General features: G+C 41.8%; 1 protein-coding gene across 1 annotated transcript in view; it reads right to left on the bottom strand.

The window, feature by feature from the left end:
- The window catches only part of MCF2L2 (MCF.2 cell line derived transforming sequence-like 2), a 236,007-nt gene that overhangs the window by 116,441 nt on the left and 106,847 nt on the right, over window positions 1–12,719 (bottom strand). Inside the window, exon 14 of the mRNA XM_044921376.1 lies at window positions 5,751–5,928. Coding sequence (XP_044777311.1) covers window positions 5,751–5,928 — 178 coding nt within the window. The remainder of the gene's footprint in view (window positions 1–5,750; window positions 5,929–12,719) is intronic.

Below are 12,719 nucleotides of genomic sequence, written 5' to 3'. Positions count from 1 at the left end.
GAAGGAGAGATGCAGAAAAGAAACAGCCCTTGACCCCAGGCATTTAACATTTGATCCAAAGAGACAAAAGTTACACACAACACCGCATGGAACATCAAACTACAACAAATCAATAAACATAATGTGGTAAAAACGAGAGGATTTCCATCATTTCCATTTTAAGGCTCAGCGAAAAGGTCACTTTCTTGTATTTTGAATTATGGATTCACATAAGGTTGCAAAGAAACATACAGGGAGGTCTCATGTACCCTTCCCCCAAGTTAAGAAGTCTTCCTTGACATTCAAACTTCATGGATTCTTTTATGCACTGCTGCTTTAGCATTTATCTTTGTACTGTATAATACCGCAGTTGAATGCTGCTCTTGGATTAGAAGACCAGATTCAATTCTAGATACTACATTTATTGAATATATTTTTTATTACATAGGTAGTTAATTTGTGCTTATTATAGACAATTTAAAAAATACTAAAATCTTACCACTTAAACACAACCATTTCCTTACGGTCTTCTTGAAAGTGTTCTCTCCCTCTGTCTCTCCATACACATACACACACACACACACACACACACACACACATACACACGCAACCCCCCCACACTCACATAACCATACTATGATTCTATAAGAGGATGTCTATGTCTGCCCCAGCCAGAAATTGTTGCTACTCTAATAGTTGGATCCTAGAACTGAGGAACCACATTAGTGGATGAGACAACTATGTGAAGAATCAATTAGCTGAGTCAGGATGGAACTGGGCTGTCTTATTCTTGCTCTCCTCTCTCTGTCTCTCTGTCACTCTGTCTCCCTCCCCCCCTCCTTTCCACAGAGCTCTTGTGACACCTGAGAGATATCCTTTCTTCAGGTCTCCAAGGTCATTTGGCAACAAGAATGGGACTTGAGGAGGAGAAGCCCTGGTTAGGCCTTGAGGCTTTCTAACCCAGCATTACCAGAGGGCCGCATCGGGGATGATGGCTGAAAGGCTAATAAGTAAGTGATACTGGGCGCCTGGGTGGCTCAGTTGGTTAAGCGACTGCCTTCGGCTCAGGTCATGATCCTGTAGTCCCGGGATCGAGTCCCGCATCGGGCTCCCTGCTCGGCAGGGAGTCTGCTTCTCCCTCTGACCCTCCTCCCTCTCATGCTCTCTGTCTCTCATTCTCTCTCTCGCAAATAAATTTAAAAAAAAAAATAAGTAAGTGATACTTTGAGTTCTTGTCATGGTCAACACCCTTGTATATACAATTCCCTTGGAAAAGTCACAGGATACCTGTGAACAACCTAAGAATTTGAGCATTTCTAGGTCCCATGGCCAAAATGCCATCCACCTAATGCCCCCAACATATCACTCTGATTCTTATCTGTGGTGAACAGTGGCCTCCAGAGATTCCTCCCAACCCTCAGGTTCTGTGAGTCAACTGGAATCCACTTGGGCTTTCTATGGATTTTTTCATAGGTATTATTGAAATCTATAGTGAAGTGCACTGTTTGCTGCCCGTATTATATGACCACTGCAGCTACTTCATAACAATGAACAATCCTTTGGGCTCCTCATTCTCTGCCAGATCCCTGTAAGCTGAGTGATTCTAGGCATAATAACTAGATGCTAGGAGTACGTACATTATAACTGGCAACACCCATGACTGAGAAGCACCACCCTTCCCACTGTAAGTACAGCAATGAAGTTCAAGACTGGGGCAAGGAGCCACACTGCCAGCATTCAAGTGTTGCTCTTCCATGTACAAGACACCTATCTATCAGAGTAATCTCTGTGCCTTAGCTTCTTCATCTGTAAAGTATGGAAATATGAGAAAGCCTACAGTAGAGGGTTGTTATGAGGCTTAATGAGTTAATATATGCAAAGTGTTTAGATCATGGTAAACAGTACATTTTAGCTATTATTATAGCCACAAAAGAATTTTTTCACATTCCTTATAAACTTTAGAGAGGTTAAATGTTGTATACCCAAGGCACTCAGCTAATAAGAGTCAGAGCCAAGATTCCAGCTCCCTCACGTTCCTTACACTGTGAAACATAATGGTTTATCTTGGAACAGACTCAGTTACTAAGGAATCAGATAAAATGTGTTTGAAAATCCTGTTAGTGACTTGCCTGAATCCATACTCAGCAGTTACTATCCAGAACAAAAGTGCAGAATTGTTCTGCAAAATAAGCAAGATGTCTGGCCAAAGTCAATGATACCTGTTCAGACATGACAAAGATCTATTTATGCTATAGGGTCATTGTCCATTATGAGATCTTGTGAAAAAATAAAAAGAGAGAGAAACAAGCTATCATTCTGCTTTATTTACTTGTAACAAACATATAACCCTTAAAACAATGACATAAGAAAAATCACAGAAGTGAACATAATTTAGTTTTGGGAAAGAGCCCTAAATGAGAATTAAGGAGAATCAAGTCCTATTTCTAGCGATCCAAAAAGATGTCTCTATGTGTGTATCTGTTTGTGTGAGCAGGATGTGAGCATAAGTGTATTGAGTGTGCATGGTTGTGTGTGTTGAGTGTGTGTGTATGTGTGTGCACAGAAAATTCAAGAAAAAAATGCACTAAACTCTTATCAAGGCTGCTTCTAAAAAGTGCAATATGTGATGGGCGACAGGGGACTGTAAACCAAATGAAATGGAGAATTACCAAGACCCCATAATTTTCAGATAAATAAAAACCAAAAGAATCTGTTGTCAGATCTGCACAGATCTGCACAAGAAATGCATAGGAAGCTCTGTAGCCTGAAGAGAATGACACAAAGTGATGATTCAGATCTACAATAAGGAATAAAAAGAACACTGGAAATGACTGAATAAGAGAGTAGATGTAAAAGACTATATATAAAATATAAAAGACTATACATAAGCATATATCTGAGAAAAACAATGCAAAGAGGTATGCTAAGAATTAAAAAGAACACTAAAAAAAAAAATTGCTAACCCAAAAGAAGACAGAAAAGGAGGAACAGAGTGAAAAAATGAGAAAATAAACAACAAATAACAAAATTATAGCTCTAAATCCAACTATATCAATAATTACATTGTATATAGATGGACTAAATACTCCAATCAGAAGGCAGAGGTTAACAGAATGTATTAAAAAGTAAAGACCCAATTGGGGTGCTTGGGTGGCTCAGTCAGTTAAGCACCTGCTTTCCACTTGGGTCATGATCCCAGGGTCCTGGGATCGAGCCCTGAGCCCTGCCTGGGGCTCCCTGCTCAGCAGGGAGCCTGCTTCTCCCTCTCCCTCTGCCCCCCCCACCCCCCGCGCACTCTTTTGTGCATGCTCTCTCTCTCTCAAATAAATAAAATCTTTTTTAAAAAAAGGCAAGACCCAAATATAAGCATATCTTACAAGAAATATACTTTAAAAACAAAGAAATAGAAGAATGGAAAAAACATATTATGCAAACACTAAACATAAGAAAGCTGGAATGCTATATTAATATCAGACAAAATAGACTTCAGGACAAGGAGTATTACTAAAGATAAGAAGGGAAGGGGCGCCTGGGTGGCTCAGTTTTTAAGTGTCTGCCTTCAGCTCAGGTCCTGATCCCAGGGTCCTGGGATCGAGTCCCGCATTGGGCTTCCTGCTCAGTGGGAAGCCTGCTTCTCCCTCTCCCACTTCCCCTGCTTGTGTTCCCTCTCTCACTGTGTCTCTCTCTGTCAAATAAATAAAATCTTTAAAAAAAAAAAAAAGATAAGGAGGGAAGGAGAGATGTTTCCTAATTAGAAGAGGGCCAGAATATCTGGAAGACATAACAATTATGAACATGTATGTGCTTAATAACAGAGTTTCAAATCACAGAGTAACAAATAACATATATAACATATCCAAGAGTAGTTTACCCCAGGAATGTACAATTGTTTTAACATTTGAAAATAAATCATTGTAATCCACCATATTAACAAATAAAGGAGAAAAACTATATAATCATTTCAATAGATGCACCAAAAAGAGCATCTGAAAAAAGTCAACAATCATTCATGATGAAAACTCTCATCAAACTAGGAAGAGAAGGGAAATTCCTCAATCTGATAAAAGGCCTCTGTGAAAAACTTACTGTTAACATCATACTTTAAAGTAAAAAGGGAACTCTTTGCCTTAACATTGGGAAAAGACAGGGATGTCTGCTCTCACCATGTCTATTCAACACTGTATTGGAGGTTTCGGCCATTATAATAAGGCAAGGGGAAAAAAGCATAAAGATTGAAACAGAAGGTCTCTATTCACAGATGACCTGGTTGTATCTTATACAGAAATATATTCCTATTGATAGTTAAATATGGTAAATTCCATTTAATATAGTTTAAAAAAAAACATGAAATGCCTAAGACCTCTACACTCAAACCTACTATACTGCCAAATACCATATGATTTCACTCGTATGTGAAATTTAGGAAACAAATCAAATGAGCAAAGGGGAAAAAAATGAGAGAGAGGGAAACCAAGAAACAGACTCAAGCTATAGAGACCAAACTGACGGTTACCAGAGGGGGTGGGCAGGGGACGGGTTAAACAAGTGATGGGGATTAAGAAGAGCACTTGCTCTGATGAGCACCAGGTGATGTATGCAAGTATTGAATCACTATATTGCACACCTGAAACTGATATTACACTGTATGTTAACTAACTGGAACTTAAATAAAAACTTAAAAAAAGAGCAAACCAAAACCAAAAAACTTCTATACTGCCAAGAGAAATTAGAGAAGACCTAAATAAATAGTTATAACATTTATGAATTGTAAGATTCGATATTGGTATGATAACAATTCTCCCCAAACTGATCTATAAATTTAGTGCAACCTGAAGCATAATCTCAGCAGAAATTAAAAAGTGATTCTAAAATTTATATGGAAATGGAAAGGACCTAAAATAGCCAAAATAATCTTTTTTTTTTTTAAAGATTTTATTTATTTATTTGAGACAGGGAGAATGAGAGACAGAGAGCATGAGAGGGAGGAGGGTCAGAGGGAGAAGCAGACTCCCCGCCGAGCAGGGAGCCCAATGCGGGACTCGACCCCGGGACTCCAGGATCATGACCTGAGCCGAAGGCAGTCGCTTAACCAACTGAGCCACCCAGGAGCCCCAAAATAATCTTGAAAAAGAACAAAGTTGGAAGACTTAACACTACCTGATCTCAAGACTTACTAATAAGCTCTCATAATCAAGACTATGCAGGAGGGGCGCCTGGGTGGCTCAGTTGGTTAAGCGACTGCCTTCGGCTCAGGTCATGATCCTGGAGTCCCGGGATCGAGTCCCGCATCGGGCTCCCTGCTCGGCGGGGAGTCTGCTTCTCCCTCTGACCCTCCCCCCTCTCATGTGCTCGCTCTCATTCTCTCTCAAATAAATAAATAAAATCTTTAAAAAAAAAAAGACCATGCAGGACTGGTGTAAGGACTTATCTATTGTTTTATTTTTTACAAAGAACCAATTTTACCACTGGACTGATAATAGAATCTTGTGAGCATTTTAAAGGTCCTTAATGGAGTCTATTTCATGCTGATGTTATTTGCACATTTATATTAGTCCTCCTCTAGACTGTGAGTGTCTCCTTGTACACAGGCACTCAGTTTTATCTAACTCTATAAAGTCTTCAATGCCTTACTATTCCATATCTGTAGTTTATTTTAAATAATATTTGTCAAAACAACAACTATTATGCATCTTAAACAGGCACAATCTCAACCCTCATGAGCACAGATGAAACATAAGGGCACAAAGATTCCTCCCCCCCAAATAACCTACCTAAGGTGCAGGGCTGGCTGGTTTTCGGTGACACCCATTTTGGGGAGGACTCAGGATGGGGGGCCACAGGTTGCACTGGGCGAGTTTGTCTGGCGGCCAGTTTCATCAGACTCATTTGCCTCTTGTGAAATATTTCCTGCACATCGCCCAGCTTCTGCAGGACTTCCTGGGCTCTGGCCTGTAAGAACAAAAGCAAATCATGACCAGGTCACTCTGCACTGAGCCTGAGGACATGAAGCTTTCCCTTTCTCCCTTCTTCCCCTCTTCCCCCAATTTCACTTCCTTCAGGTGACCCTTCTATCCATACGCAAGTCATGGCACAACTCGCCCTGCACCAGAATTGTGATTCTGCGAGTCTGCATCTCTCACTTGATGGACAACAATCATATCCTTTTCACTATTGTATCTCCATGCTTAGAACACTGCCTAGCACAGAGTAGCACTCAGTAAATATATATTAAGCGGATAAATGTTCATGAAGCCACGTCCATTAGTAGCAGAAGAGGATGCCACAGACTATGAATAAAGGACATTAGGCCACTTTACAAAACAGGAAGGTTTCAAAATAAGAGGTGTACCGCGAATAAAGGCCCTGAAGCAGAAAAGAGTTTAAGTGTTCTGGGGGAAAGAGTTGGCTATATACTGAGGCAGGATCAAGGGAACCCCAAACACCCTAGGAGAAACATTTAAATTTTATTCCGTGGGACGCCTTCTCTATTCATGAGTAGTAAAGAAGTAAGCTGAAAAAATACCAAGGGAAAGATGAAACTCCCAGACATTCCCATAACTGACTATATGTTCTAAGGCAGAGGTCCAAGAGAATAAGAAACAAGGCCTGGAAGTCTTCGAATTTCACCAAGGCCTAAATTTAGCTAAATATGTTTCTTCTGGCCTCTGACCTCTGGCAGATCAAGGGAAGTGGGTAGTCTCTTCTTTGTCATGCCAACTGTGACGGATGTCAGACATCTCATGTCTAACATCCGTCTCCTGGATGATTTTAGCCACCAAGGAAAGGACCCCAAATTAGAAGAGCTCAACAACCACAAGCCATGCAGGGTGCTCTGAGGATGCCTCATCCCGAAAGTACAGGCTCAGCACACACTTGGGGAGGTTGCCACATTTCTCAAGTGGAAAAGTAAATGTGTCTTTTTTTATGTAGGGCCATCTTCTGAGGGAAAGAGCCAAGAGCCCTGAGGGAGGACTACCCTGTCAGTTACGGAACAACCGTTCACCTACAGCCTGAGGGTCCTGTCAAGGCTGACCTCTCCTCCAACATCTAGTGCTGGTCTCAGTCCTCGTGGGGTCTGAGTACAGACCTGGACGGTCCGATACAACAACCACTAGCCACATGAGGCTACTGAGCACCGAAAATGCAGCTGGTCTGAACTGAGCTGTGCCATGAGTGTAAAACACACACTGGGTTTTGAGGACTTAGAATGAAAAAAGAATATCTCATTAATAACTTTTGATATTGGGGCGCCTGGGTGGCTCAGTCGTTAAGCATCTGCCTTTGGCTCAGGTCATGGTCCCAGGGTCCTGGGATCGAGCCTCGCATCAGGCTCCCTGCTCGGCGGGAGGTCTGCTTCTCCCTCTCCCACTCCCCCTGCTTGTGTTCCCTCTCTCGCTGTGTCTCTCTCTGTCAAATAAATAAATAAAATCTTTAAAAAAAAAAAACTTGATATTGATTATATATTGAAACAGCATTCTGGACACAGGTTAAATAAGACACTATTAAAATTGATTTCACGTGTTTCTCTTCACTTTTTTAAATGTGGCTGATAGAAAATCTTAAGTCACATATACGGCCGGTGTTATATTTCTATTGCACAGTGTTGGTCTGGACTAGGGGTCAGCAAAATTTTTCTGTAAAGGACCAAAGAGTAAGTATTTCAGGCTTTGCAGACCATCTGGTCTCTGTTACGACTACTGATCTCTGATGTTGTAGCATAAAAGCAGTCAGAGATAACATATACTCCGTAAATGAATGAGTGTGGCTGTGTTCTGATAAAACTTTATAAAAGTAGGTGGCAAGCAGTTTTGGCGCACAGGCTATAGTTTGCAGACCCTGTGCAAATACACACACCACAAGGTGGGGCTTGTATTTAAAAGGTCTCTTCAGGGGCACTTGGGTGGCTCAGTCGGTTAAGTGTCTGCCTTCGGCTCAGGTCATGATCCCAGATCGAGTTCTGCATTGGGCTCCCGGCTCAGCGGGAAGCCTGCTTCTCCCTCTCCCACTCCCTCTGCTTGTGTCCCTCTCTCGCTGTCTCTCTCTGTGTCAAATAAATAAATAAAATCTTTAAAAAAATAAAAATAAATAAAAATAAAATGTCTCTTCAGAGAATGTGCTTCTGGCCTCAGGAAGCTCAGTTGTACAGCCGACTAGAGGTTCTGACAAAACAGCTGAGTTCAGATCCCAAAAGAAACCAAATCCCCTTATGTCAGGATTAGGCAATGTCAATTTGTGTTCCTGGGGTGACGGTGATGAGACCTGGTGGCCAGCCCAGTGATAAGCTAGGAAACTGAGTCACAGGTGTTAACTGCTGCACAAATATCAAGAAATCTGACCGAAAGAATGACTGTCAAATCAGTGGTGTATGGTATACAGCCCTGATGTGAGGTCAGTGCCACATGCTGGAGCCCCCGGCTCACCACTTGGACAGGACAGGACTTGAATCACCTTTGCCCTTTTGCATCTCTCCCTTAAGATCCCAGGGTGAATCCTGGAAATGGTGAGGTGGTCAGAAGAAACCCTAAATCCCTCAGCTCAGAAGAGGGGAAGTCTTTTTACTTGCAACTCCATTCTTCATACCACAATCAGAATTAGCTTTCCTGGAGCTAAATCTAATCAGGTAACTTCCTTGTTTAAATGCCCTGCTGGGATACAGTCCAGACTCCTCATGAAACACTGGACCCTTCATTAACTACCCTGATTTCTGTCCAGTCTAACTTCCACTAGTCCCCACCCCTACCTCCAGCCTCCAGCTATGGCAGTTCCAGGAATGTTCTTGTTTCCAGTCTCTCTGCCTTTGCACCACCTCTTCCTTCTGCTGAGGTTCCCTCCCTCTGCTTTGTCTCCCTTGAAAACTCCTACCCAATCTTCCAAATTTAGGCACCTTCTCCTATGAACACCCTGACCTCCCAGGCTGAGCTGAACTTTACCTCCCCTACGTGCCCCACTGTCTCTTCCATTCCATGCTCTTGGACCAACAGGCACTTACTGGGGACATGTTTGTCTTCCACTAAACTGCCACGCCCTTCATTATAGGGATTGTGACTTTCATTATTGTAGTCCCGGAACAAAGCACAAACTGGGTTCCCAGTGAATATTTAAAGAATTGAATGTTGCTATTTGTTACTTTGATTGTTTCATTTTCTAGACTAGGTGGTGAAAGTGAACAAGGGAAAAAATCAAAACAGCAGCACCAAGAGGGTGATGGAGTAGCAATGTATTGCAGAAAAGCACTTGAAGAGCCTCAGACAGGGTGCCTGCTACAAGAACAACAGTTTAATTGTAGATGTAGTTTTGATAATCACTATGTCTTAAATGTAACAGATTCAATTGTTTAGACATAGAGTACCAGTGTTTTAGAAATAAATTTTACTTCTTCAAATAGTTTTAGAATTACAGAAAAAAGTACAAAATAGTACACAGAGTTCCCATATAGACCACCCAGTTTCCCCTATCTTAACAGTTTTCATTAGTATGGTATATTTCTTACAATTAATAGAATATTGATTGCTATTTTTATTATTAAAATAAATATTATATTTATTTTATATATATATAAAAATAAATAAATATTATTATTAAATAAAGTCCATACGTTAGTTAGACTTAGTTAAATTAGTTAAAACTTAGAATTAGTTAAAACTAATTTTACCTAATGCACTTTTCCCCCCAGGGTCCCATCCAGGACACATTACATGTAGTTGTCATGACTTCTTAGATTCCTCTTGGCTGTGACAGTTTCTCAGCTTTTCCTGGTTTTTGATGACCTTGACTATCTTGAGGAGTATTGGTCAGATATTTTGTAGCATGTCCCTTGGTTGGGATTTATCTGATGTTTTTCTCATAATTAGCCCAGAGCTATGGGTTGTGGGGGTAAGATCATGGAAATAAAGTGTCATGTTCATCACATCATATCAAAGTACATCATTTCTGCATGACAACACTGTTGATGTTGACCTATGTCACCTAGCTGAGGTCGTGTGTGTAAAGTAACTTCACCATAAAGTCACTTTTTGTTTCTCTCTCCCCATACTGTATTCTTTGAAAGGAAGTCACTATGTACAGACCACATTTAAGGGTTGGGAAATTATGCTCTACCTCCTTGAGGGCAAAGTAACTACATAAATAATTTAGAATGCTTCTGCACGGGAGATGAGTTTCTTCTGCCCCATTTATTTATTTATTTATTCCATCATTTATTTATAAGAGAATGGATTCATGGATATGTATTTTATACTTTGGGTTGTAATCCAAAACTACTTTATTAACTTTATTGCTCAAATTGTTCTAGCATTGGCCATGGGCGTTCTTTTCGATTGCTGCCTATGTCCCATCACTGTGGTTTGTTGTTTTGTTTTTAGTAGTTCCTTCTGGCATTACAAGATACTCTAGGATCATCTTGTATATTCCCTGCCCTAGCCCTAGAATCAGCCATTTCTCCAAGGAGCTCCGGAGTCTTTTATTGAAGAATGGTATTAGAAACCAAGATCTCAGTGCTAGATGTGCTCATTGACACTGGGGGGTGTCCGCTTCTAGGCTATCTCAATAGTCAAAATAAAAAGATACATGTGTCTGTACCATATCTACATACATCTAGGAATATTTCTATATGTATAGAGTACCAGTTTTGACAACAAAGTCATTACTTCTCAGTGGACAAAACTTTCTCTGACACAACAGGATATTTAAGTCTTATAACCTAAAATTTTACTCCAAACCAAAAGAAAAGATGGGTTTGGGGGCTATTTTGATCCATTTGACATATAGGATTTAAAAAATATTTCTCTTATAATCCTCTCCTTCCTCCATGTTTCTGCTTATTTTCCAGAGATGGTTTATTAAGTTTTATTCGTTTCCTGGTAGGTGGTATGGCCAGGAAGTTTGCTGAAGTTGTGGCCAGAACAGCAGCTGTACCCACAAATCTCCCTGGTTGACCTAATACACTCATTTGAGCAGCTAATGGAGTTGGAGCTGGGTGAGACTATCCTGCCTTAGGAATCTGACCTGGAGCTACCAACACTGGGTCTGCAGTGTAGAACCTCCACCAGAGGGCTGTCCCTTTGTTCCCTCTGCAAGGAAGTCCTTGTGTTGGGGGAAGGTGTCTGCCTACCCATCCCCCACCCCTTACCAAGATCACACCTTACCACCAAAAGGTTTCAGGGAAAGAACTTCATTAAGGTACAACTCCACATTGAGCTGCCTCCACTGTACTTGGCCCACTCTGCCACCTGCCTGCCCACTTGCTCAACAAATACGGACTGGACCCCAGGCAAAAGCTAGGCACAGGGACACAGAGATAAATGAGGCTCCTGCCCTTCAGGAGCTGCCAGTGTAATAAGCAAGACAGACATTTAAAGTAAATAAGTAGGGGTGCCTGGGTGGCTCAGTCGGTTAAGCGTCTGCCTTCAGGGGCGCCTGGGTGGCTCAGTCGTTAAGTGTCCGCCTTCGGCTCAGGTCATGATCCCAGGGTCCTGGGATCGAGCCCTGCATTGGGCTCCCTGCTCCACGGGAAGCCTGCTTCTTTCCCTCCCACTCCCCCTGCTTGTGTTCCCTCTCTCTTGCTGTGTGTCTCTCTCTGTGTCAAATAAATAAATAAAATCTTTAAAAAAAAAATAGAGTAAATAAGTAGAATACAGTATGGTATGTAACATATTACAGCAAAGGCTATTAGCCTGAATCCATGGATGGACTTTAGGGTATCCCATAAAATTAATTAGAAAAGTTATATATGCTGGATATTCCCTATTTGTCACCCTACTACATCTTCTTTTCCCAGCTCTGTGTCCCAGGAAGCTGACCTCTACAGACTCTGTTGAATAGGCTCACTTGCCCATGGGCTTTTACTTGGCCAATAGGAAGCACTACCAGGAAATCCAAAAGAGAGAGCAAGGAGAGTAGGGATATATATTCCCCCATCGGTGGTTGCACCCCCAAGACCACAGCCCATACTAGCACCTCTCACGGTCACAGCTACAGTGCTTCCTGGGTTCTCCTTTGCCCTTTACGCTTATGGGTGGTAACTGCTTCCTGTTTCTTGCTAGTAGCCCCAGGGACCTTCACCATCCCTACTGGGTTCCCTAAATCCTGCCCGTATCTTGGTAAAAAGTGCCTACCTCAAACTCCCTTCAATCACTCTGAGTATGCAAGAACCCTGAAAGTATGTGAATCAGATTCTGTGACTCAAAAGAAGTAAAGAAGGTCCTACGGGAGAGATACATACAAGGTGATGTGAATCTCGGAGGAAGATGGGCTATCCATAATTCTGCTGACTTCATAGAACAGTGCTCCTCTCAAAATGCAAATCCAATCAAGTTATTCCTCTGCTTAAATCCTTCAGTGACTTCCCAGTGCTCTTAGAATAAAAACCAAACTCCTCAATGTGGCCCTTAAAGTTCTGCCTCATCTGCCCCTCTCTTATCTCACCCCAAACCCCCTTCGTTTGCTCTCTGTACTCCAGCCACCCTGGCCTTTGGGTTCTGCACTTGTGCCAGCTTCCCTCCAGCCCTGTGTCCTCTGCACATGCTATTACTTCTGGTCTGGAAAGGCTCCCCCATTATCTCTACTCATTCTCCAGGACTTGGCTCAAGTGATCCCCAATCAAGGTCAAGTTCTTCTATCACATGATCCTAAATCTCTCCTTCCCAGTACTTATCTCAGCTTGTAACACATTCTTACGTTTTGTGTTTGACATTTATTAATGTCAGCCTCTCCCACTAAATTCCATCAGGGATGGAACCGTG

The sequence above is a fragment of the Neomonachus schauinslandi genome, chromosome 1 (assembly GCF_002201575.2).
Source record: "Neomonachus schauinslandi chromosome 1, ASM220157v2, whole genome shotgun sequence".
In the NCBI taxonomy this organism is placed as follows: Eukaryota; Metazoa; Chordata; class Mammalia; order Carnivora; family Phocidae; genus Neomonachus; species Neomonachus schauinslandi.
This window is presented reverse-complemented; position numbering and strand designations above follow the sequence as displayed.